This window comes from Microtus pennsylvanicus, chromosome 2, assembly GCF_037038515.1.
Source record: "Microtus pennsylvanicus isolate mMicPen1 chromosome 2, mMicPen1.hap1, whole genome shotgun sequence".
Taxonomy (NCBI): Eukaryota; Metazoa; Chordata; class Mammalia; order Rodentia; family Cricetidae; genus Microtus; species Microtus pennsylvanicus.
In genome coordinates, this window is record NC_134580.1 from 129,795,371 (window position 1) to 129,822,825 (window position 27,455).

The following is a 27,455-nucleotide window of genomic DNA, read 5'->3' on the forward strand; positions in this document are numbered from 1 at the left end:
GTTCTTGACAGCATGAAAATCTCGGTAGCTGAAAGCACTCCAGCCATGGAGCAGCTAAGCTGCATGGACCCTGTCTGTCTGTCTGTCTCTTTGAGACACAGTTTCTCTGCATAGCCCTAGTTGTCCTGAAACTCACTCTATAGACCAGGCTGGCCTCGATCTCACATAGATCCGCCAGCCTCGGCCTTCCTAGAGCTGGGATTAAAGACGTGCACCACCACTGCCAGGCTTGTCTTTTCTTTATATCTGAATCTTTAGACAGTTATTTACTGAGACTTTAGAATCAAGAAACAGTTTATGAAATTTGTGGTAATTGTACATAATTATCTATGTTTTTCTGTATTTACCAAAGGACACATGTCACAAATGTAAAGATCTGATATGCTTTCTTTTTTAATTAAGTTTTTACAATTGTAAGATTGAAATTCTAGACCAGACTTAAGAAGTGTTTCATATTGTCAGATTCTCTATTCTTAACTGTGTTATTTGGAAAACAGCATGAGGTAGGTTGTTACGGCAGCTTTTTGGCTAGCATTTTCGTTTTTGTCAATTTATTTCTGCTTTAAACAGCCACTAATTATGGTGCCTGCTAAATTAACCCTCAGTGAGGGGTGACTACTTGCATGTATTAAAACTTCTCATTTGCTCATTTGTCCCTTGAAGTAAAGGCATTCATTATAGGCTCTCCGTGAATTATGTTTAAATTTGGGGGGAATCTTTTATATATGTGTGTGTATGTTGTATATATATACATACACATATATATGTATATAATTTACACATTTATATATATATATATATATATATACATAGAGAGAATTAGGATTCTGAAGTTTAAAAGTATAGGGAATTCTTGTGGTTTTGTTTGTTTTTTATAATTTATTTTTATGTGCATTGGCATTTTGCCTGCATGTATTTCTGTGTTACATTGTCAGATCTTGGAGTTACATTGGAGTGACAGATAGTTGTGAACTGCCATGTGGGTGCTGGGGATTGAACCTGGGTCCTCTGAAAGAAGAGTCAGTGCTCTTAAGTGATGAACCATCTCCTCACCTATTTTGTTTTTTATCTACCAATAGTTTTCTTAGTATGAGAAGGAAAAATAGCAGAACATATTTTCCTTTTCCAAATTATCTTATTCCCAGCATTCCTCTTCAAACTGTATTTCCACAGTAATCCTGCTTTTCAGGATTCCAAAATCTCTCTGGAGAGCCCTAAGAGAAAGTTGAGTGCCACCATCAGAGAAGGGTTGTGATTCAGAAGAGACAAACCAGGGCTTGTAATTCTCCTTTTTAGGCAGTAGGTAATTCTCTAACTGGCTCGTCTTCAAGAAAATATGTATGTTAGGTGCTGGAGATGTGGTTTAGTAATAGAGTGTTTGCCATGTCTGCATTTGGCCCTAGTCCTATTTCCCAGACTGAACAGTCCTTGCTGAAAATGTCTGTTTTAGGGGTAGAGGGACAGCCTAGTGCTTAGAGTCCTTGTTTCTCTTGTGGAGGATCTCAGTTTAATGTACAGCACCTATAGTGCAGTGGCCCACGACCCCTTGTAACTCCAGCTCCAGGGCATCTGCATTCACATAAACAAACACGAGAGAGAGAGAGAGAGAGAGAGAGAGAGAGAGAGAGAGAGAGAGAGAGAGAGAGAGAGAGAGAGAGAGAGAGAATGTTTTTAAATTCTGTGTTCGACAAACCTTTATTGTACTCTGTATCAGGCCATAGAAGTTAACTACGATACAGTCGTTTTAAGAAGATTGACATCTTCCTCAGTGAAGAAACAGACCAACCAGTGACTCAAATAAAAATGCCCCTGTACTATTTTGATGTTACTTTACTAGCGAGTGTTAGAGGGAGAAATCCAAGGGGGTTTTTGGTCTGGGAAAGCTCATTGAGATGCTAATCTTGGTAGGTAGAGCTCAGCAGATGGGAAAACTGCCTCTTTCTTTTCAAGGCCAACCTGCCCCTGCTGCAGCGAGAACTGCTGCACTGTGCCCGGGCTGCCAAGCAGACCCCATCCCAGTACTTGGCCCAGCACGAGCACCTTCTGCTCAACACCAGTATCGCATCTCCTGCTGACTCTTCTGAACTGCTTATGGAGGTTCATGGAAATGGAAAGAGGCCCAGTCCGGAAAGGTGAGCAGAGAAGAGATCTGTTCTGTTTTTCTAGAGTTATTCTTTGCTTTAAAAGAAAGAGGGTTTGGATGCTGGTTTGTAGACAGATAATGTCATAGAATTTCCAAGATTAGTATTCCTTTGACCCAACAACTCTCCAGATGATTAACTGTTCCAGAAATGGAACCTCAGTCCCTCACTCTTTTTCATTCAGCCACCAGCAAAAATAATGTTTTGTTTTTGTTTTTTTTTTTAATAAATATGTGGGGCCCTCATATCTGGTAAGCAGCCAGAACTACAGCAGGTGTTAGCCTGTCCTTTACTGTTGTTCTCTATCTCAAGATATAGCCAACTCCACAGGTTAAATGAAGCCTCAGCTCTTAGGATTGTTCAGTTCCTTAAGCCAATGACTGGCCTCAGGTCGTAATTATGGATAATATAGTAATAGTGCCACAATAGTGCATGGGTTGTTGGTGGAAGCAGTATTATGAACAATAGAAAGCTTACTACAGTTGAATTTGAGTAGTGGAAACCCCTACGAAGTTACTAAGACATTTTCTTCCCAGCAACTCACCTCTAGAATGTCAGATTTGACTTTCAGCATTTATAAACTTCATCAAACCTAGTCCTGTTTGGTTTCTTCTGTCCTGTGTCATAATTATAGTTCTGCTTATTGAGCCTCTCTTCTTCACACTGGAATAAACAATCATTTACACATTGTGTCTGGCCCCTGAAGACAGTTCAGTTCATGCCTCTTGTTAAATGGTTCCTGAACTGGGTATGGGAACACACAGCAGAAGTCACAGCTACTGCAGAGACAATAAAGTCAGGTCTCTAGAATTTGGCTAAGGCCAGCCTGGGTAACATACTGAGATAAGGGCTGGTAGGTTGGGAGTGTAGCAGTATTAAGCATGTGCTTAGCAGTATACAGCACCAAAAATAAGTAACTATTCCTTACAGTCTTCCTGCTTTGGAAAGTGCATAGTATCTAAAGGTTGGATTTTATAACAGGTGTGTTGCTGGGAAGAAGCATCTGTCCTGAGACTTGGTAGTGATGTTACCATGAGCTCTTCTTGACAGGCTCCTATAAGCACTTCTGATTCCTCTACAGGAGGGAAGAGAATAGTTTTGAAAGAGATACAGTTCCTCCTGAACCACCTGCCAAGAGAGTGTGTACTATCAGCCCTGCTCCCCGGCACAGCCCTGCCCTCACTGTGCCCCTCATGAATCCCGGGGGCCAGTTCCATCCTACTCCACCACCTCTTCAGCACTATACTTTAGAAGATATTGCAACTTCTCACCTGTATCGGGAACCCAACAAGATGCTAGAACACCGAGAAGTTCGTGAGAGGCACCACAATCTTAGTAAGTGACCTCAGCAGCATGGCAATGCTTTAATCTGGAGGAAATCCATGGATTGTTTTCCTATTCAGTGATAAAGCCAAATAATATCATCATTGCCCTTTTTTCTGTTGATAAGATGATGTTGTGCAGCTGGACATAGTGGCACATGTCTGTAATTGCAATACTATGGAGACTGAGGTAGGATGATCAGCTCAGGGCCATTCTCATCTACATAAGGAGTTTGAGGCTAACCTGTGCTATAGACAAAAAAATAGAGGGCTGGGCATGGTGACATCTGTCTGTAGTGTTAGAGTCACCCCAAGTTTGAGGCTAGCTTGATTTACATGAATCTCAGGCCAGTCAGAGCTGCTTTGACTCTGCATGTAGAATCTGATGGAGCCTGAGAGCAACAGCTTCTGAAATGAATGAAGATAACATTGTCATCTCTCTCTCTCTCTTTTTTTTTTAAAGGTTTGAAATGCCTGAAGCACAGGCCTATGTAACTATTAAATTTAGGAATGAACATTCCCATTTAAAAAGTCAAGTCCTGGGCTGGAGAGATGGCTCAGAGGTTAAGAGCATTGACTGCTCTTCCAAAGGTCCTGGGTTCAATTCTCAGAACCACATGATGGCTCACAACCATCTGTAATGAGATCTGGTGCCCTCTTTATTGCCTGTAGGTATACATGCAGGTAGAAAACTGTACTTACAATAAACAAATACAATCTTAAATTAAAAAAAAAAGCCGAGTCCTAATTTGAAATCAGTTTTGAAAAGAGTTTTTTTGTCACGTTCTCTTTTATAGATGAATCTTTGGAGTTTAACTCCTCAGCATCTATTGGGCAGGGGGAAAAAAAGCTGCCATCTTGTAGAGTTTCTCTTGCATTCCATTTGTTAGGGATACCTTGTGGAGACCACATTGACTCATTCCCACTCTAGCCTAGGCTGACTGGCATCTTCTCACAAGGGCCTCATGCTTCACGCAGTTATTACTGAATGGTGAAGGCCATGAGAGCATTGGCTCCGTGCGTTTATGGAGTCTAAGCTACTGTAACATTATTTGATTCCAGAAGATCTAGGCAGTCATTGATTTCTTCATACAGAGAAGATCAAAGCAACTGTGGCCAGTGTAACATAGCTAGTGACTTTGACAAGATTCAGCTCTTAAACTGCCTGATGTTGAAGTTGTCTTTGTTGGTATCCAATTCTTACTCTCCCATGCCTCTTTGTTTAACTGTTAAAAAACTAGACATGGGGGTCAGCAAGCAGGCTCAGTGAATAAAGCACTTGCCATGTAAGCCTGGCCCTGAGTCTGATTCCTGGAGAGAATTAACTCCAGAAAGTTGTTCTCTGTTCTCCATGCGCCGTCATCATCATTGTGAGCATACACAGACACAAACAATATTAATATCAGATTTGTTTTAAGAACTAGGCTTGCTATTGACTTTTTGTTTCTCTTCATACGCAGTGCCCATTTGGGAGAGAAGAGTGGTAAAAGCTAGATGTGGGGTCTGAAAGAAAATGACCCCCAAAGGGAGTGGCACTATTAGGAAGTGTGGCCTTGTTGTAGGAAGTGTGTCATGGTGGGGGTGGACATTGAGATCTCTTTTGCTCAAGATTTCCTTAACATGACTGTCAGTTGACTTCCATGCATGCAGCCATGCTTCTTACCATGATGATAATGGAGTGAACTTTTGAGATTGTAAGTGAGCCACCCTAATCAAATAATTTCTTATAGAGTTGCTGTGGTCATGGTATTTCTTCACAGCTATAAAAACCCTAAGACTCTAGATATAACTGTATTTTGTTAGATTTTTACTAATTTAGGAAAAACTGTATATTTACATCTGGAAGTGTAATTTGAAATTGTTGCTCCCCTACCATGACGAATCCACCAGGTTCACCAAAAAAAATTCCTTTGTTTTCCTTTGACCTTTCCTTGTCTGCCCTCTTAATACTGGTCCACTCCCCTTTTCTCTCCTAGAATGAACTCTGTGGACACTATAGCCTACCGTAGAGCTGTAATTTTAGGATATATGTTCTATACAATATATAAAAACGTATTTACAATAAAATGTACAAGTGCTTAGGCATTAGAAGATAGCAATTCTTAGTGGAAGAGCAAACTCCAATTGTCTTTCTCCATACTTTGCATGTAATGGAGTTAAAGATGTGTGCTTTAACTGACTGACTTAGTCAGTGTTCTGTTGCTGTCAAGAGGCCATGACCACAGCAACTCTTATAAAACAAAGTATTTAATTGGGACTGGCTTATAGTTTCAGAGGTTTAGTCCATTATCAGCATGGCAGCATGCAGCATGGTGCAAGCATGGTGCTGGAGAGGTCTGGATCGGGATCTGAAGGCTCTAGAGGATGGGAGAACCATTGGGCCTGCCTTGGACTTTTGAAACCTCAAAGCCCACCCCTAGTAACATACCTTTTAATCCTTTCAAGTAGTGCCTTTCTGGTCACTAAGCATTCAGCTATGGAAGCCTACAGGGCCCATTCTGATTCAAGCCACCATAGATATCCAACTCAACAGACTATTTCTGATACTTTATTTCCCAGAAAGTTGATTATGAATAAATGCTTATGTGAACAATGGAAAAGGACACAGCCCCTAATAACGTAGCTTCCTGTGTAGGACAGGCTAACCTCGAACTTACAGAGATCCTCCTGCCTCTGCCTTCTTACTACTAGGATTAAAGGTGTGAGCCACTACCAGGCTAAATACACAGCTTTTAAAGAAAAAGAAAAATGGCAGGATAGGTAATGAGTGGCAATGCCTCTCCTAAATGAAGGAATGGGCATTTCTGTCCTACAGTATTAAACACACTAAATAATGTGTTTCTAGATAAATAGGGCTTGTTTATTTGTTGACCTTAGAAGATGTTTATAAAATCTATCTGTACTTCCTTTTCTGATATAACCTGTTGTGTCTTGTGATTGTTTTTCTTCTGGGGTATTTGTCTTTACAATTGAAGAGTTTGGGAGTCAACACCCCAAAAATGCTGGGAATGGAACCCTGGGCCTACTGTATGCTAGTTAAACAGTCTGTCACTGAGCTGTACTTCCAGTCCCTGTTGTCATTTGATCTGAATACTAACTCTTTATTGGCTAGCATTAATGCTTGTGTCATTTTGTGGGTCTCACACCAGATATGTTAACTTACTCTTAGTAGTGTGCTCCAAGTTGACACAACTGTTTGTACCCTTGATATTATTCAGTTGCTCTGTATTCTTTAAATGTAATCTCTTTTTTCTGATAGGTCTGAATGGAGGCTACCAAGATGAGCTGGTGGACCACCGTCTGACAGAGAGGGAATGGGCTGATGAGTGGAAACATCTTGACCATGTAAGAATCTCTCAGCGTGCTTTCTTTGTTTTCCTCAGACCATATTGCTTTTAAATCTTTATAGTTTGTTTTGCTCCTTTTTAATCTGTTTGTTTGTGGATTTGGTATGGATTGGTGTGTGCATGAACGCTGTCATGAGTGCACTTTGTGTACATGCTAAGACTTGAGTATGGAGAGTCAGAGGACAGCTATTTGGTCTTCTGACTTGGCAGCAAACACCCTTTACCGTTACATGCCTTACCATTTTGCCCGCCCACTTTTGTTTTTCACTTTCCTATTTGGGCATGCACCACTGCGTCCATCTCTTTTCATTTTTTTTAAAAAATATTTATTTATTATGTATACAATATTCTGTGTATATGTGTGCAGGCCAGAAGAGGGCACCAGACCTCATTACAGATGGTTGTGAGCCACCATGTGGTTGCCGGGAATTGAACTCAGGATCTTTGGAAGAGCAGGCAATGCTCTTAACCACTGAGCCATCTCTCCAGCCCCCAGCTCTTTTCATTTTTAATGCTACCAGTAGTTCATGCATGTTTAAAGTGGACATGACTTTTAACCACTTGCCCAGTGAAGGGCTGCAGAGTCATTCTCAAATCTTTGTGTTAGGCTGACCTCTCCAGTTCCTATCGCAAGTAATCATGTAATAGATAGTTAAGCAAAGGTTCCAGCTTTGCTACTTACTGCCTTTTTGAGCTTCATACCTCTTTTAGCTTTGATTTTTTTTTTCTCCTTTAAAAATAAGGTTCAGGGCTGGAGAGATGGCTCAGAGGTTAAGAGCATTGCCTGTTCTTCCAAAGGTCCTGAGTTTGATTCCCAGCAACCACTTGGTGGCTAACAACCATCTGTAATGAGGTCTGGTGCCCTCTTCTGGCCTACAGGCAGACACACAGACAGAATATTATATCCATAATAAATAAATAAATATTTAAAAAAATAAAAATAAGGTTCAGTGAGATGCCTCTGTAGGCAAAGGTGCTTATGTCAAACTTGAGTTTGATTCCCAAGACCCATATGGTGGAGGGGAAGAACCAACTCTCACAAGTTGTCCTCTGACCTCACTCATGGGCCATGGAATGTGCACGTGAAGACACACAAATCCACTCACACACTAAAAGTATGTAATCTGTCTCCTTAAAAAATTGTATAATTATTTGTAATATATATCCAAATTAGAATTAACATGCTGATATGTACTCACGTTCTCTTTCCCATCAGAGGAGAGCATCCGCTCTCCCTGAAAATAGTCAGTGTCTTCTTTAAAATTGCACATTGTGGCTTATCTAAGATATGTATGATTATTATTGTTACTATCACCATCAGCATCATTGTCAATCATCTGACCCTGGTTCCTTACCTAGGGAGTATTGCATTCGTGTATATGCATGTGTCTGTCACAGAGACAGCCCCAGATTGGAATTTTATGAAACATCTAGATTTGTCTGATAATACCAGGAACTCAGGCTTGGTGAAAAGTTCCTTTACTCACTGAGCTATTAGCTTACAGATCAGCAGTTTTTTTTTTTTAAATAAAAAATTGTTCAAGACCACTCCCATTGGCTATTTAAACTGCCACCCCCCCAGAGAACGAACAAGTGGTCTCCCCTTTTCCCTCTCTGTTCCCCCCCACCTGGGGTGGGAGTGCTGACATCCATTAAACCTGGGCTTCTTTAAAAAAAAATTGTCATGATATGAGATGGTCAGAGGACTACCTTCAGGAGTCAGTTCTCTCCTTCCATCCTGTGAGTTCCAAGGGCAGCAAGTATCCCTTACCTTCTGAGCTATCATCTTGCTGACCTGTATAAAGACCCCCCCTTTTTAATCATTGGGTACTATAATTTAGAAGTAACATAAGTATGTGGGTAGATGTGCACAGGTTGTATTCAAATGCCACACGTTATTTATGAGGGAATTAGAGCACTTCTAGTGTTCCTGGAGGGTTCTAGAACCAATACCTCCATGGGCAGGAAAAGATAGCTGTGTATAGAGAATAACAAGGTGTAAGAGGGACATAGAGATGATTCAGTGGTTAAGAGCACTCGCTGCCCTTGCAGAGGACCCAGATCTGCTGCTCAGCATCCCCATGGCAGCTTACAACCATCAGTAACTCTAGTTCCATATTCCCTCCCTGATCTCTGAGGGCAACACATAAGCGCATACACTCCTATGCGTAAAATAAATTATTAAAAAAAAAAACCAAGGTATAAAAAGAAAAAAATGTAAAAAAAAACCCAAAAAACCAATAAGGTATAAGAATTGACTTTCCAATGTAAACTTTATTCCTAAGGTTTGAAATCTGTGAGTTGTTTGTCCATCCTTGATTTTCACTGTTCCTTGTTAAAGTTTATCATCTATGCCTCACTTTCTGTCTGGCTCAGGCCCTGAATTGCATTATGGAAATGGTAGAGAAGACAAGGCGCTCTATGGCAGTTCTGAGGCGTTGTCAGGAATCTGATCGTGAAGAACTCAACTATTGGAAAAGGCGATTTAATGAGAACACAGAGATGAGGAAAACTGGGACTGACCTGGTCTCCAGACAGCACAGCCCCGGGAGCACAGATTCTCTCAGCAGCGGTAAGGACCGAGAGCAGGAGCCTGGAAAGAGCAGCACCTTTCACTGCACTTAAAACGTCAAATCTGAGCTCATTGGTTTGTTTGTTCTGTAGCATTTGTTTGGTTTGTTTTTGAGAATCTTACTGTTGACAGGTTTTTGTCCTGCCCAGCCCTGCAGCCATTTAGTTCAAAATAAAAACACAGAAGCCTGCATTAATTATAAACTGGTTGGCTTATTAGCTCAGACTTCAAGGAGGTTCCCCAGCACCTTAGTATGTACCTTAGGTGGACGCAGTTCTCTTGCTTCAACTTCCCAAGTGCTGGGATTAAAGGTGTGTGTCACCATGCCTAACTGTGTTTATTTAGTTGTGTATGTGTGTGTTTGTGTGCCATGTTTGTGGAGTGTTGGTTATTTCCTCCTACCACACCATATTGGTTCTAGGGATTGAATTTAGTACTTCAGGCTTGGTAGCAAGGTTAACAAGCTATCTTGCCAACGTCCCCCCCATTGCTTTTTTAATTTTGTTTGTTTGTTTTGGTTTTTCAAGACAGGGTTTCTCATGCGTAGTTTTGGAACCTATCCTGGAACTCACTCTGTAGACTAGGCTGGCCTCAAATTCACAGATCCGCCTGCATCTGCCTCCCGAGTGCTGGGATTAAAGACCTGTGCCACTACTGCCCAGCTCTCAGTTTTGTTATTGTTAGGTTTGCTTTTGTTACTTTGTTTGGTTTTTAAGATATGTTCTCATTTTGTAGTAGGCTGACCCCAAACTTGCTTTTAAGCCCTGCCTTTCCTGAGACTACATCATGAACAACTGCACCAGCCACTCCTATGATTTGTTATGTCCAGTCCCAATGTAGAAAGGTTTGCTAGAGGGTAAGGTAAGAGCAAGAAGAGAAATTCAGGATTCTGTGGCCTCCAATGGAGAAGGAGTTATTAGCCAGAAACTTGGGTGACATCTAAACTTTGACTGGAATATAACTTAATGATGAGCATTTGCCTAGTCTGAGCAGTGACCTGGGTTCAGCTCAGCAGTACAAGAGATCAGCGAGGGAGAAAGAAAAGAGTACCAGTTACTTATGTCACATCACGACTAGGTACTTTGATGGTTGCACTCAGCATATTCCTTCTTGATGCTATTCACCCCACTTCTCTTTCTTTCCTCAATTACCCTCCACTTCCTGGTGGCTGCCTTCCAAAGATTAGCTCAAGCAAAGCTGGGTTGTTCATCTTAATGCAGGAGAGATGAGTAACTCTTCCCGAGGGTACATCCAGGAAGCTTGAGTTAGTTATCCCCCAAAATGTTCCATCACTTTCCCCCAGACTCTGAAAAGGTGCCCTATCCAAAGGCACAGATGAATGACAGGCCATCTGTGATCACACTCTTTCTCCACCCACCCACCTAAAGTTCCCAAATGTTCATCAAAGAGAATGAATTTCTTCTTATGACAGTGCTAGCATTTTCCGTAGAAGACAGCCGTTAGTCTCAAAGGACTGGAAGAAAATTTGAGGAGTTGCCAGCATTAATAATGTGTGTCCTATCCTAAATAGCTAAGGACTGCCACTTTCTCTCTTCTTTGACAGGCATGGCTCTTGAGCCAGCCATCAATCAGCACCATTTTATATGGGATATCTGGTATATCAAGAAACAAACAACTTATATTTTATATGGGATATTTGGTGTATCAAGAAACAAACAACTTACACGTGTGCACACACCTTTGATTTAAAACTTCAAAAAACAAATGAGGCGAAATCTTGGGTCATCCTTACAAATCTGAGCCCGTAGCAAATATTCCCTGCAGCAATTTAGAGATCCTGGCTAAAGATGGACACCCACAGTCATGTACGTTTCTCCCTTGAGATACATGTGTGCAGCCGAGGGGACAGAGTGCAGGCTAGAACACCACTGTGTGCTGTCACTGCTCTGTACAGACTGTCCTGACTTGAGGGTCTACCTGAAATGACCATATTGTTTACTGTGCCTGGAACAGTCCTTACTATTTTTATGACCTATCCAAGTCATCACTAGCACCTCCCTTTCAAAATGAAGACAATTTGGTAAATTCTAGTCACTCTAGATTTAGTACTTCCTGGATCCTGGTGTCTCCTATTTAGATTCTGAGAACATTGCCAACCTGTGTGACTTCAGTTGTATCATTTGTCTGGGCTACAGCTTAGTTAGTTGACCTGGTGTTTACTTAACATGCACTAAGCCCTGGGTTTTGTCCCTAGCACCACAAAAACTGGGTATGGTTTTAGAGTACACCTGTGATTGCAACATTTGTCACCTGTGATTGCAACATTTGTTAAGTTGAGACAAGAATTTCAGAAGTTAATTCCTAGCCTGAGCTTCATGAAACCCTGTCTGAAAAGAAGGGGAGTGAGAGAAGAGAAAAAAGTGGTACAGTAGGGGCTAGAGACATGGCTCAACAGTTAAGAACACTAAATGCTCTTCCAGAGGACGGGACTTTAGGTGGCTCACAACCACTTGTACCTTCAGCCTCAGGGAATCTCACTTAAGCAAACACCTGCACTCATACAGATTCACACTCAAAGACATGTAGTCGGAATTTTTCGTTGGGACAGTTGTCTCCCCAATAATGAAATGGAGACTTATTATTAATTATAAAAGTTTGACCTGTTACTTAGCCTTTTCTCACTAGCTCTTACAACTTAACCCATTTTTATTCATCTTTGTATTGCCACATGACTTGTGGCTTTTACCTGTCCTCTCTCATGTCTTGCTCCCACTCCATCTTGCTGGCAACTCCATCTTTCTTTTTCCCAGCACTCTTCTCTGTCCAAAAGACCATACTATACCTCCTCCCTAGCTACTGGCCGCCTAGCTTCTTACTAGACCAGTCACAGTGACACATACATCTTCACATGTCATAAAGGAGTATTCTACAACGTATACATAGTAAAAGTCAATTATAAATCTTTGTTTGGTTGGTTTGGGTTTTTTAGACAGGGTTTTTTATGTAGCCCTGGTTGTCCTGGAACACACTGTGTAGGATAGGCTGACCTCGAATTTACAGAGATCCTCCTGCCTCTGCCTCCTGACCACTAGGATTAAAGGTGTGAGCCACCACCAGGCTAAATACACAGCTTTTAAAGAAAAAGAAAAAGGGCAGGATAGGTAATGAGTGGCAATGCCTCTCCTAAATGAAGGAATGGGCATTTCTGTCCTACAGTATTAAACACACTAAATAATGTGTTTCTAGATAAATAGGGTTTGTTTATTTTTTCACTGTGTGTCAGTTTTAGAAGGAAAGCAGAATTCACAATGTGGACTAAACTGTTATATTGGAGTATGATGGGCATTGTTTTCTTTAAGAAAGTCTCTTACTAACATGGTGCACAACTTTAATTGCAAAATTTTAGAGGCATCAGAGAACAGCCTATTAGAGAGTTCTAGGATATTCAGGGTTACATAGACCTTGTCTGAAAAAAAAATTTGTTTTTCATTATTTTAAAAATCATATGGGTGCATGCTTAAATGCCTATCTGGTGTATATGTAGGCACAAGTGCCATAGTGTACCTGTGGAGGTCAAAGGACAATTTTTGAGAGCTGATTTTCTCAAAATTTTGGGGCTCCAGTGATGTAACTTGTTTATCAAGCTTGCATGGCAGGCGGTTACCCCTGAGCCATCTGTTCAGCACCTTTTATGACAGAGCCTCCTTGTATAGCTTTGGTCGACTTAGAACTCGCTATGTAGACTAGGCGATATTTTTTTTTTTAAGTGCTATTTTTGTTTGTTTTGGTTTTGAGACATGTTTCACCCTGTAGCTCTAGTTAGTCTGGAATTTGTTATGTAACCCTGGCTGGCTTCAAGCTCAAATTGATCCGCCTTCCTCTCCCTCCTTCATGCTGGGATTAAAAGCGTGCCTAGTTAAGTGCTATTTTACAAGTAACTGGACTGTGTGAAGGCCATATGCAACAGCTCTCTAGAAGCTGAGGCAGGAGGAGTTTATGTTTGAGGACCTCCAGAGTTGTGACATACTGAAACGTCTCCCACCCCAGCAAAGCCCAGATTATAATACAGAAAGATAAAATTGTAGAAGTACTTTCTCCTTGTTTAATTTCTCATAGCAACACTTAGTAACAAATTAGTGTTGTCTTACGAATATTTCTGTGTTCATATTTAAAGAGAGTTCCCCCAGTTCTTTGTTTTGTCATTTTCGGTCTGAACTTCTTGGCACAGGCCCATAATCCCAGCTACTTGAGAAGAAAGAGAATGAATTCAAGGCTTGCCTGAGCTACAAAATTCAAGGATAGCCTGATTTACATAGGGACATTTTGACTAAAAGTAACAAAAGGGAGCCTGGGGCTTGATTCTTAGTCAAGGCACAATGAATTTATTTATTTGATGTCCCAAGTTTTGTGTGACCCATTGGTGAAGCACTTGCCATGAACGAAGCATAGATGTTTGGATCTAGGTGGTAATGAGAAGTCTGATAAAAAGAAATTTTGTGTCAGGGTTAGGGATTATTATTAGAGCATTTGCCTAGCATATATGAGAATTTGGGTTTTGAATACGACTAAAGACAGCTTCTGACTCCTTGCTCTTTATCTCTCTTGTATAGATTCTCAGCGGGAATTCACCAGTAGGCCAGGAACAGGATATGTGCCTGTGGAGTTTTGGAAGAAAACAGGTGTGTATCTGTCTGTTGGTAGGCTGTCTGTACTCACTAGTTTATGCAAGCCAAAAACTCATATACTAAGGAAAGTTTGCACAGCCTTTATTTGTCCATAGTGTCTTTTTTTATTGAATTGTGGCTTCTCCTAGCCTCCTTCTGGCTGATCTGTACGTTTCCTGGACTGAACTGGCTGCCTGATCCTTGGCAGGCCAGGGGTTTGGAATGGACCCTCTAGGCCTTTTCATGGCTTTCTACTGGCTGCCATTGAAGCAGGAAGTACCTAGTTATTTCTCCATTTTGACAGAAGTTGAATTTATTTTCTGCTTAGTTTCTTTGCTAGTATCATACTATATTCACATTGCCACCACATTTACTGAGTTCTCTTTTTCTTTTTAAGTTTTCTTGTGTTTGTGGTAGCACAGTGTGGAAGCCAGAAGGCAATTTTAATATTAATCTTTGATCTACCTTGTTTTGAACCTGTCTCGTTTCCTGCTCTGAACACCAGGCTAACTGACCATCTCCCTGTGGGAATACTGGGATTGTTGGATGCATGCTTTTACACCAGACTCTCTGTGGGTTCTGCAGATCAAAACTCATGTCTTGCACTTACATGGTAGGCACTTTATTCACTGAGCATCTCCAGAGATCTCTGCAAGAATAGTGAGGGCTCATAATCACTCAGCCATCTTTCCAGCTCCTTTTCCTGCTTTTAGTTTACCCAAGACTATTTTAGAGCTAAAAAAAAGTCAGCTCTGTGGCTAAGTGTGCGTTTACTATCTGTCAGGTACACTAGCAGCACATAGTTACCCAAGAGTGAGTACATGCAGGTTCTTGAGTGTAGTTGGCAGGTTGTATCCCAATTTATACCAGTTGATGCTGGCCTTGAAGTCAGCATCGTCCTTCCTTAATTCCAGAGTAGCTACAATTATAGGCATGTTTATTTATTAGTTATTTTTACCATGTAAAACAGTTTGAAATTACTTTTAGAATGAGAAAAGTAAATCTTTTTTGTTTTGGTTTTGGTTTTTCAGGGCAGTGTTTCACTGTATAGCACTGGCTGTCCTGGAACTGACTCTGTAGACCAGGCTAGCTTAGAGAGATCTGCCTGCTTCTGCCTCTCAAGTGCTGGGATTAAACACACGTGCCACCACTGCCTGATGAGAAAAATGTATTTTATATTGATTAAAAAATTAGGTAGATTAGTAAAAATTCACACTAAGATAAAGATTTCTTAATGACTCTGGCTACTTGAGAGGTACCTTTGTTAACTGCTAAGTGCCTAAATTGCTTTTGGGCCAGCTAGGCCTCATTTTGCTACAGTATTCCCTGTGACCTTAGACAATCTAGTTCAAACTACAATTGGGTTTGGGTTCTTTATTTCTGTCAGATTTTATTTATTATATATACAGTGTTCTGCCTGCATGTGTGCCTGCAGGGCAGAAGAGGGCACCAGGTCTCATTACAGATGGTTGTGAGCCACCATATGGGTGCTGGGAATTGAACCCAGGACCTCTGGAAGATCAGACAGTGCTCTTAACCACTGAGCCATCTCTCCAACCTGAGTTTAGTTTTTCAAAACAGGGTTTCTCTATATAGCCCAGGCAGTGCAGTGATCTAAGATAGGGAAATCTGGAGTCCTTGACCTCTGCATGAGGACATTAAGGCTGGGTCAGTTTTATAGGAAGTTGTAGCAGCAGAACAGTTTAATGCTCCTTTGAGCCCATGCTTTATGAAAGAGCCCAGCTGTTAGGGATCCCCTTAGTGCCTGGGTTTTATTTCCTGTGGACTCCTAAAAGAGATTTCGCATTCATAATCTCTTTTGGCTAAGTCCCATGTAGTAGTGTCTTCACTTAAGGAAATCAAGCAAGGTGGGTCAGAGGAGGGAGGAATCTTGTTTCTCCAAATGTCCCCTCCATTTTTACCTGGATGCTCTAGGCACGTGCCTGCTCTTTTTGTATGCCCATATCACTGCACAAAGCTGCTGATGTCCTTTACCACATGCCCAGACCTCGCTGATCCTCACCTCCTAGGTGCCTTTTCCAAATTCAGAGCCTCTTGTCTCAGCTGAGCCATAGCAGCTTCCCAGTTGCTTTCTTACCTCCATAAGATACATACATATATAAGATGCAAGATATACATCTATCTTGTATAGAACTCCAGAAGTTCACATTCTCTTAGAAAATACAATATTCAAAACAAAACATATTTTGATCCTCTCTTGTCTCTTGAAAGACTAGTCTCTAATTTTGACATATGAGATGGCACCTCAGCCACTGGGGTACAGGAAAAGGAATGGTGTTTACATACTTGTGTGTTCCCAGCCTAACACAGCATCCACTTTGATGTGTATACCTAACAGTCGCTTCACTAGGTGAGGCTGTGTAAGAATAGAATATAAATGTGTGTTCATATTCACTCCTGCACATCCTATTTTCACTGTTTTCCTTAGAAATACTGTGCTTAGCTGAGCGTGTTGGCACGTGCCTGTAATCTCACTGCTTGGGAAGCAGAAGCAGGAGGATTGCCACAAGCTTGAGACTAGCCTAGGCTATATATAGTGAGAATTTATTAAACCCTACCTCCTTTAACCCCCTTACATCCAGTGTTGTGGATTGGGAGGGAAAAGATCTCTCTGCCAGTTGATTTTACTGTTGCTTTCTTCCAGAAGAAGCTGTGAATAAGGTGAAAATTCAGGCCATGACAGAAGTACAAAAGGCTGTAGCTGAGGCGGAGCAAAAAGCCTTTGAAGTGATTGCAACTGAGAGAGCTCGAATGGAGCAAACCATAGCGGATGTCAAAAGGCAGGCTGCAGAAGATGCTTTCCTGGTCATCAATGAGCAAGAAGAATCCACAGAGGTCAGAGCTATGCTGGGCTATAGGCTGGGCTGGGTGGCTGAAGGGGAGCAAGCCCACTGCTTGCCACTGAGGTGCTGGGGAGGAAGAGTTCACTAGATGATGGGATTTTTTTTTTTTAAGCCGATACCAGGAGACTTTTTCCTTGCTTTAAGATAAACCAAAATAATAATTCTTTTAGATTCATTATAGTCTATCACATACACACAGTATATTGCTTTAGCTTCCATGAAGGCGGAGTTTGTCCCAGTTACAGCTGTAGTGGTTTCACTGTGTGCAGTGAAACCTAACTATGTGTGTGCACCTCTTTTTAAACCTCACAGTAATCTAATTATGGAGATGTTGATTCTCAATTTGCAGGAGTGGCAGATAAGATAGCCCGTCCAATGCCCTATCCAGGGCCCAAGACTCAGTGATGCTTCAATACAATGAAAAATTGCAACTGGGCATGATGTTACACACCTGTAATCCTAGCATTTGGGAGGCTGAGGCCAGAGAGTTTAAGAGTTCAAGTGAGCCTGGTACACATAGGGGAAAACAGGTCACAAAGAAGAAAAAAAGATGGAAAGGCAGAAACATTGTGACAGTTCAGTCATACCCCTGCCTGCCGCCTATCCCCCCGTACTAGGTATTACATTTATGGCCTTTATTTGGCAAATGTGCTACCTCTTAATTGCATCCCAGTCTTTTTATTGTTTTTATTTTGAGACATGGTCATGCTGAGTTTATAAAACTGCCTTTGAAGTCAGCGTCCACCTGCCTCAGGCTCTAGAGGAGATGCATGCATTCAGCCCTAGCACTAGTGTATTTGAAATCAATGAAATTTCTCTGTGTAATTATTTTTTTTGAGGCAGGGTCTCTATGTAGCCCTGACTGTTCTGGAACTTGCTATGTAGATTGGGCTGGCCTCAAATTCACAGAGATCTACCTGCCTTTAAGTGTTGGGATCAGAGATGTACACCACTACTCCCAGCCTATAACTTTCATTTTAGTCTTTAGTCTTTTTTAAGGGTAGTGGATTTTTGAGACCTGATCTTTCTATATAGCCTAGTCTGGCCTGGTTACTGTGTAATCCAGGTTGTTCTTGAAATAAAGGCAATCCTTCTGTCTCAGTCTCCTCAGTGCAGTAGATTTACAGGTGTGCAGCATCATGCCAACCTTCTCATTTTAGTCATTTTTTAGGCTTAGAACATAAGGAATAAGACTATAGTAGCTATAATTTTAAGCAGCAAACTAAAAGTAGCCTATAGGTGAGATGTGTGCCAGCATGGATCCTGGCAAGTTTACATTTCAAAAGGAAGAACAGACATCTTCAGCATTTGGTGAATTGGCAGTGGACCAGAAAGGAAAGGCTGATTGTCTTGCATTTCATCAAGAAAATCCTGCTGAATAAATAGCAGTTTCTCCATTTCATGCGAAGCTGTGCAAAACAGGAGAAGCATGCTACCCCTGCCTTCTCTTCACAATGACCTCTCATCATTAAGGAATCAGTTTTCTGTATAGAGGGTACAACTGCCCTGTTCTTTTGACCTGGTAGCTTTTGTGAAGATAAACTGAGTGTACAGTGTTATAGTATTCAGTGGTGTGTAAACAAACTATAGCACCTCCTACTTTTGTCAGCCTGGGCTTCTTTTCTGCCTGGGATGATTTTGTTTGTCTGTTTTTCCCGAGACAGGGTTTCTTTCTGTAGCATGACTGTCCTAGAACTCACTCTGTAAACCAGGCTGGCCTTAAACTCACAGAGATCCACCTGTCTTCTGCCTTCTGAGTGCTGAGATCAAAGGCATGTGCCACCACTGCCCAGCACCTTGCCTAGGGTAGAGGGACAGAAAGACCTTATCTCTCCAACTTTTCTGGCAAATATAATAAATTAGCAATTGACTATGAAGTAGAGAGTCTTTTTCTCCTGCGGGCCAGGGCTGCCAAGAGTTCTGAGTTGGGATCCAAGGTTTTGACAAGCCCCAGGTAATTCTGATAGAGCTTACGTGAGATGCTGACATAACCAGTGGCTTCTGCTTAGCAAAGGAGATCCTAGAATCACAATCCTGCCTCATGTGACTCCTGACTCGGGAGCTTTCTGACCTTCCCACAAGAACCACAGAAGAGCCAAATCTGGGGCTCAGGTTTTGAGAAATGCTAATTTGAGGGGGTGATCAAAGAGTAAACAGTTTCTTTTTGGGAGGCCAAGTGTTGTTCTCGAGATGGGGTCTTACAGTCTAGGTTGGCCTTGAATTCACTATATAGCCAAGACTTACTTTGAACTGCTTCCTCACCTGCTTCTGCTGCCCAAATGCAGGGATTATAGTCAGGCACCACCAAGCCTGGCTTAAACCCTTTGTTTGGTTTCAAGAAGTTGTCTCACCTATTACCCAGGCTGGTCTCAAATTAAATCTTAGCCTCCCAAGTAGCTGGAACTACAAGCCAGTGCCACTCCTTTGCCCAAGTTCTCCTGACACTAACTGTATTATACCTGCACATTATGAGCCTATCTCTGGGTGGAGACTGCTACTTTATCCTACATTTCATACAGCATGAAGATATCGTTAATGACAACCAAGATGAAAATGATGGTGGCTTGGTGCTCCGACCTGGTTTTTAGATGTCCTTGCAGACACCTGAAGGGAGAGGCAGCCATATAGCAGGGCTCCTGGCTTGTTCCTCACAAGTGCCATCAATTTGTTGAGGTATTGCTCCTCGGCAACCCATCAGACTCATAGTGTTCCAGAGACTCTGGAACACATTTTGCCTGAAAATGTATGAATGTAATGTTAACAATTATGTCTGTTCTCTAATTCTGTCCTCTAGCAAGGTTTTACTGTCCTTATAGTATATTTCCTGAGAAGCCTGAGTTAGAAGAGATCTGTAGTCTTTTCTGATGTGCTTTGAAGTAAGTTTATTTCTGGAGTATCAGGGCCTAAGTAGACCAGACTCTAGGCTTTAAATAGCCAACCCTTTGATGACATTTAGCCTTAGCACATCTGGGCCTCAGTTTTCCCATCTTACAATGCTGGGAAAGAACCAGTAGACCTGTTTTGTATTCTGGTCAAGCATCCTGATTTTAGGGAGAAAGCTGCCTTGTTCCTTAGCTAATGTTGTAGCCAGTCTTTGAGGTGGACTTCTGCCATTCTGGTGGCCTTGCAGGCAAGAAGGCTAATTGCTAAGTCCTTGATGGCTTTACCAGACTAGAATCTTTAAAGCAAACAAACACTTTGTTTTTGCAGTGGGGCTGGGAGTCTTCCTGTGTAGAGCATCCATATGTCATTGCTGCATTCCTCCCAGAGGTAGCAAAGGACTTGGGAGTCAATGATGGAGCTACACAGGAGTAGGTTTTTTGTTTGTTTTGTTTTATCTTTAATGCTGCCTTTGCTCCCAGCTATCTAGAGGTATGGTGGTCAGTTATATATTTAGTGACATAGTGGCTGTCCTGCTGCTTTCATGGCTGCTACTTGAGCTCTCACCAAACCTTGTTTAGCTCTTATGTTCTATGGTAGAATTACTGTTCTTAACTGGTGCTTTCTGCTGAGCCTCAGGAGTATTTAACCCGCTCTGAATAAATGTAGCAAGCAGTAAGAAAACTCCCCGAGCTCTACTTCAGGTACCTCAGTGTTCAGTGGCCTTGACAAGTTGACCCTCATCAATATGGCATGACAGCAATGGGAATAGGCATAGAGGACAAAGGGAGCAGTAGTCTAGCCATCTCCCTTTCATCCATCCTGGTTCCCTGGCAGGTACTTGGGGGTGGGGGGGAATCTGTTTTCCTATATTCCTTTAAAAGTCTGTTAAAGGATCAAATATTAGCCAGGTGGTAGTGGCTCATACCTTTAATCCTAGTACTCGGGAGGCAGAGGTAGGTGAATGTCTGTGAGTTTGAGGCCAGCCGGGGCTACACAGAGAAGCCCTATCTCAGGGGGAACAAAAGATCAAATATTGTCAGTAAAAATGGTAAAGATGGTTCCTCCATTGGTTGCTATAGAAAATGTTTGTTCGAGCCTCATGTAGATTTCTGGTCTTTCTTCAGAAGAGAATTGTGAGACCTGGGCCAGGTAACATGTGCCCATGATCCCAGTGTTTGGGGGTGGGGGGGGATAGGAGGATCAGGAGTCAAAGGTCATCCCCAGAGGACTCACCCACAGGGTGTAGCTCCACGACCCTTGCTCTACCATGCAGATGAGAAGTGGCAAGCCTGACCCTCAGGATATCACCAGCCACTAACTGACGCCTGTGTCTTGCAGAACTGCTGGAACTGTGGCCGAAAAGCCAGTGAGACGTGCAGTGGTTGCAATATTGCTCGCTACTGTGGTTCCTTCTGCCAGCATAAGGACTGGGAGCGGCACCACCGCCTCTGTGGCCAGAGTCTGCATGGCCACAGTCCCCACAGCCAGAGCCGGCCACTGCTCCCTGGAGGGCGGGGTTCAGCCAGGTCTGCTGACTGCAGTGTGCCCAGCCCAGCCCTGGACAAGACCTCAGCCACCACCTCACGTTCCTCAACACCTGCCTCTGTGACAGCCATCGATGCCAATGGACTCTGAGCCACAGACTCCACCCACCCTGATGACCACTCCACATGGCCGAATGCTTGCACCAGGGAGCTGGCAATTAGAACAAGTGGCTGTTGAGTCATCAGCAAGAAGCGAATTGGCAGAAAGCATCCAAGAGGCACTCCATAGTTTCTCTAAGATTGCCACTTGTCCCTTGGAGAACTAGTGTGTCATTCTCTCCACATAGGAAGTAGCTTGAGCTGCATCCTCCATGGCTTTCCTGATGTTTCTCTTCCAGCCAGAACAGGTATATCTGGCCGCTTCTCAGTGTAGACCACCAGCTCCCCTGACTCCTCGCATCAGCAGATGTCAGTAGTGTCCCACCAGGTACCTGTGCCACAAACCATCCATAGGAGAGGTCTAAAGGCTGGTAGCAGGCTACTGAAGGAGACCTTTCCTCCCCCTGCCACCAGTTTCTTGAACCTCATCTCCACCCTCAAAAGACAGTGAAGGGTCTAACAGACCACAAAGCAGTCCTCAGGACTTCTGAGCCACTCAGGCCTGCTAAGACACCCAGACATGCCAGAAAGAAGCTACCACTTCAGTAAAGTCTCTAGAAATGGTTAAAAAAAAAAAATGAAAGCAGTCTTCCCCAAGCATCACAGATCATTCTGGACAAGATTTTCCAGCTTGCCCAGCTCCATTAGTTTGGAACACCCCTCCCCCAACTCCAGTGTTTTACTTGATTTTGCTTGTGCAAAAAATAACATCCATCGCATGGATTGGTCTGAGAGAGGATGAAACCATTGTGCTAGTCTTTTCTCTTAGCATGTTGGCCAAACTAAAATATTGAGTGCATCACCTCTTGAAAATGCAAAACCCTCTGCTGCTGCTTGACTGTTTAAACAGTCGTCTTGTTCTGTGTGTCCTTTTCTCGCTCAGACTGTGCATGTCTGAATCACTGGGGGTGTCTCTTGCCCATAGGTTTTGTTTGGCACCTCTCAGGCTACAGTTTGAGCAGTGTTCCTGACTCTGATGGGACCTGGTTTTGTGGCATTATGCCACTTCATGGGTTCATTATCAGCTGGACGTTCTTAGCCTCTTTTCTGTGTTTTATCTGTGATAGCATTCCTCACAGCTCGGAGTTTGTGAAGTGTGGGAACAGTTTTGAAAAGCCTGAGCGGTTATTCTTCCCGTCTTCAGGGACTTTTCCAGTCTCCAAATAGAATACCATCTGTACCCTGTTTGTCAGGCTGAGTTCTGCCCCACACCTTTTCTACTGCTGTGTGAGGTCTGTGAGGAGTCCCAGGGCCTTGCCCCTACCACTTAGTATCTCCCAGCATCCTCTTGCTTTATGTAGTCAATTGGAATGAGTCACTGACTTTGATCCTAGCCTTTGGAAGCTGTGGTCACCTTCTATACAATGACCAAGTCTGAATACTAGCCCTTGCGCCATAAAAGCATGGATGTCATTTTCCTTGCATATAGTCACAGCTAATTTTAAGATTTTTGAGGCCCTACCTTATTTGAACAAGGATTTTCAGTCTTAGAAACTTAGACAATTAAAATCATGTGTCAGCATAGAACACCCAAGACTCACTGCTTGTCAGACAGCCAAGTAAGTGCAGCCTGGCCTCCCTGCTGACATCCCCATCAGACTGCTGTTGTAGTGTCCTAGCCACTGAGGACAGCTCTACTTTACTAGGTAGAGTCAGTACAGACAGTACTTACCCCATAACCTCAGACACAAGACTTCTGTGCTACAAGAAGACCACAGGTTTCTGGGAGTCTGAGAATGTCTCCTGGTGTACCCTGGATCCATTTTTCATTAGTCTATTGGATTAACACCTACCTGTTAAAATCTTGCAGATATTCAAGGTAGTTAGAATAAAGAGCTGGAATCAGCACACTGCTTCTTACCAGGTTGGAGATAAGTTTCTACAGCAAAAGTCTGGCCTAAAGGTCTACTTTGTGGGCTACATGGTTGCCCTGTCAGATTCTGAGTCCATATTCCTGTTTGGGGCCTGCTTAGTTTCTATGCCCTGCAGATTTGTCTATAAACCTGGACAGTACTTCACACTGTATAGCTCAGTTCTCAGACCTGTTGCTGTCTGACTCTTAAGCGGCATCTGCATACAGCTTGCTTTTCAGATTCAAGGAGTTCCTTTCTGCATTCTCCAACTCATCCCTAGGAGAAGCAGCAGCATCTGGGTAGGAGCTGGAATTAGATGAGTGAGTCCCAGCTCCCCTTCATTTCTAGTCTGCTAATATGACCTATTGCTAGGCTGGACGTGAACATAACCTTCCATTCATTCCCACCTTTCTATCTTAATAGAAAAGAAGAAACAACTGAGCCAGGCTGCTCAGAGGCTTGGCCTCCGTAGTAACTATTTGGGGAACAAAAAAGATCAGGGCTTTATCATCCTCTACCAAGTGAGAGATAAAATTGGAAGAACCAGACAAGACCGAAGGTAGCCAAACTGGAGTTATACAACCATCCCTCCAGCAAACGGTGAAGATTTGGTAGGTAGGACGCTGTGGAAGCTAGGTTGAGGTGTGACTTACTTAGTGGTGTGGCTAGCATACAGAAGTCCTGGATTTGATTTCCAGAGTGACATAATCCAGCCATGGTGGTAAATATCTATAATCTGAGCACTTGGGAGGTGGAAGCAGGAGGATCAGAAATTTAAGATCATCCTCAGCTACGTAGCAATTCTGAAGTCCACCTCAGTTCCATAAGACCTATCTTGACGAAAAGACACATCTAAGGGCCCTGCAGCTCCATCAGATTGACTCATGCTGACAAGTGGTGGTGAGGGCACAGGCCAAGGCACTAAGTCACATGCTGCCGTGGATCTGTATGGAAACACCTGCCCCATCTGCCCCCCTCAGGTCTACTCAGGGCGTTAGCTGTTATCTTCTGCAGTGTGGGCCCCAGGAAGTGCTTCACGTCTTGATGTCAACTCCAACATCTTCCAGAGGGGATATCTGCATTTTAGTTTGTGTTAGTCCTAGCCCTAAAAGATGAAGTGACCCATACCTACTCAATAGAGGGTGAAGACATTTTTCTGAGTGGTTCTGGAAGCTGTCTCAGCAAGTATGTGTGGACTCAACAGAACTACAAGTGTATGTAGTGGGTTCTCTCCGGAGCATAAAGAATGAGCAGATGGCCATCGTCCTGGAAACTGCAGACGGGATTGTGGGCTGAATAAACCATTACAAATAGGACACATCTTGGCTTTCTTCAGGACTGGACTAGAACCAAGGTTTCCAGGCTCCTGGCTCAGGAGACCAAGCCAGTATGCCTTGATGAATGTTTGCAGAGAACTGGGTGGTGACGTGTTTGAACCAAATGTGAGAAAAGCCAGAAGGAGCTGAGCTGGCCAGTGTGGGCCAGGTGGCCAGCTGTGGAAGATCGTTGACCCAGCAGCTGCTTGGCAGGACCTGCCCACTCGAGTATATTCCTTGTAAAGCCAAAATGCCGAATTACCTGCTTCTGCCTCATGTGTTGACACCCATTTCCAAAGATGATGGAGTACGTGTGAGCCAGGAGGAAGTTGAGGTGGTGGGTGATGATTTGTCCCTCCCATCTCCTTCCATAGCCCAAGAGGTGCTGCTTCCCACTCAGACCCCATCTTGTCAGGCCTCCAACTGCCCAGTGTAAACTGTCAATGCTTATACCAAATAGGGCATGTGCAGCTGGTGTCTTGTCAGGGACAGCCCAGTCCCTGCTTTGCCAGGGAGAAGCTGCAACACTTGTTCAGTGAATGGCTTAAAGGGCTGCTTGTTAGAAGACCTTCATCCCACTCCTGTGGCATTCCAAGTTCCCGATGAGGCTACAAAGGCTCCATCCCTACAGAAAACCAATAATGTAAATAGAGAGCCAAGCTTGTAAGCATGGTTTGCAGAGGTGGGTGATGAATGTGAAGCCACCCGCAGGACACATTTGAGTCTGGTTTTCCTGTGCTTTGTCATTTGACTCAATAGGAACTTTTGTTACTTAACTCTGTTCATAACTTATTTAATGTACTGTATAAATGAACCAAAACTGTTAAATACGTATTTAGTTTGTTCTACTTAAAGTAGTTAATAAAAATGCTATATTCCTTTTCTGACTCAAGCTGGACTAGGTCTGGGCAAGATAGTATATTGGTAACAGCGCATAGGGCACAGTGGCTTGCTGCGGGCTTTGGTATCATCACGTACCACACACATTCTCTCTTCCCTTCCCAACCCCAGGTCTTTGATGAAGAGCAGTGGGGCTGTGGACAAAAGAGCATGGGGTTGGGCAATCAGGAAGGGGCTCTAGCACAGAAGTCTTTAAGGACTTGCAGTTAGATCCATGAGCCAGCTACAGCCACCTTCTCTGTTCCAGGGAGGCCTAAGTGGCCATGCTGGTTGCACTTGAGTGTCAGTCATAGAGTACAGTGTACAGATATTCTTGCTTCTCTACGCTCTTCTCCACTGAGGATTTTACTAAGAACATTCAGCCATGGAAGGGACTTAGGATGTATTTTTTCCTAGTAACTTTTGTTATTTCCTTACAAAATTTCAGCCTGGACTTGTGAAATTTTTTTATTTTTTCTGTACTAGTGTTAATTCTTAATCTCACTGATAACTAATTTGTGGCAATACTTAACTAAGTCTCACTCGGCTTCATTGTTTGGTGTCAGGTGCCCTCTGGAGGACAAAATGGTGCCTGCTGCTTCTGCCTGAGTTAATTCCTATCCAGGGTGATCCTCTAGCTGCTTTTGCTTTTTCTGGGCTTCAACCTTTTCTGAATCTGTCTCTGTCTCCCTGCCCACCCCCCTTCCTAGACAGGGTTTCTCTGTATAGCAGCCCAGCTCTTCTGGAACTTTGTAGAGCAGGCTACCTCAAACTCAGAAATTTGCCTGCCTCCGCCTCCCAAGTGCTAGAACTAAAGTTGTGTACCACCACACCTGGTATTTCTGAGGCTCTCTCTATCTTATGAGTTCAGATGATGTTTTCTGGGTATATTAGGAAGTTCTAGAAGAACTTAAGATTCAGCCTTTTTCTTGTGCTGGATGTTGCTTGATATCCCCTTAACCTAAAGGCTTGGCACATTGTGGGACTGAGTAGAACCCTTTATCACTGTCCCTGCTTCTGTAGCTAGGATTCTGCCACCCAAGGATATGCATTTCCAAACTTGACAGCATTGATATCAGAGGTACCAGAGCCAAGATGTATGTATCGCTCCTGTAACTCGGGGTGCTAGCAGTACTTTTCCCCTGGATTGTGAGGGGGGAATGTGGTCATGAGAGAGCCAAGCCATATTGTTGGTATTAGCTGTTGAATCAAAGATAACATAGCTACAGTTGTAGACCCATCGCAGTTAGGATGGGGTGGGAGAGCAGATAGATACCACCGGGAAAGGGAAATTAGAATAGTTATGGATGGATGGTGGAGAGGGGGTGGCTGGAACAGAAGGATCAAAGGGAGAGGGGGGCTAAAATTAAGAGCCATTTGAGCGGTGGTATGAACCTAATACAGTAGGAACTTTCTAAAATACATACATACACCAAAGTGATCTAAATAAAATCAAATAATGGAGACAGAACCCCAAATGGCTATCTCATAACCAAGTAAAACTTCCAGTACTGGGATTGTGTTGCATCTAATTGAGCTGTTGTCCAAAGGAATCTCCAAACCACCCAGGCTGTTGCCAAGACTACAGGTTGCCCTCCATAAATTGATGGCAAGGCCCCATTGCTGAAAATAACACCTACACAAATCATTCAACAGGGAGAAGTCGGAACTGATGGCTACATAGAGCCTTCACCCCTACTGTCAGTGCTAACATCTTTGATATAGCAAAGTACTCTGCATGCTAACAAAAGGAACATAAACAGCGAGTTGGCCAGCAATCCTTGGTCTACAATGGTGTCTTACCTGCAAGATGTGCTAGGGCATTGGTGGCACAAAACTTGTAGCAGGTACCAACTAATACCTGACTTGACTTAAGGCCAACTCGGCAAGATGAAACCCATATCCAGCATTACTTTGATGACCAAGAATCCAAGACTAGATAACACAGGGACCTAGAGTAAAACCAAATATTACTGTTCTAAGAAAAAAAGCATCAACATGATTCCTAAT

General features: G+C 43.0%; 1 protein-coding gene across 2 annotated transcripts in view; it reads left to right on the top strand.

Annotated features, from left to right (window-relative positions):
- The window catches only part of Cbfa2t2 (CBFA2/RUNX1 partner transcriptional co-repressor 2), a 97,706-nt gene extending 72,248 nt beyond the window's left edge, over positions 1 to 25,458 (top strand). Inside the window, exons 5-11 of one of the 2 annotated variants that reach the window (XM_075962622.1) lie at positions 1,951 to 2,132; positions 3,223 to 3,476; positions 6,723 to 6,808; positions 9,187 to 9,382; positions 13,954 to 14,022; positions 16,673 to 16,863; positions 21,093 to 25,458. In XM_075962622.1, coding sequence (XP_075818737.1) covers positions 1,951 to 2,132; positions 3,223 to 3,476; positions 6,723 to 6,808; positions 9,187 to 9,382; positions 13,954 to 14,022; positions 16,673 to 16,863; positions 21,093 to 21,389 — 1,275 coding nt within the window. In that variant the 3' untranslated portion in view covers positions 21,390 to 25,458. The remainder of the gene's footprint in view (positions 1 to 1,950; positions 2,133 to 3,222; positions 3,477 to 6,722; positions 6,809 to 9,186; positions 9,383 to 13,953; positions 14,023 to 16,672; positions 16,864 to 21,092) is intronic. The other variant, XM_075962623.1, reaches the window with a different exon arrangement.
- Positions 25,459 to 27,455: the final 1,997 nt, after the last annotated feature.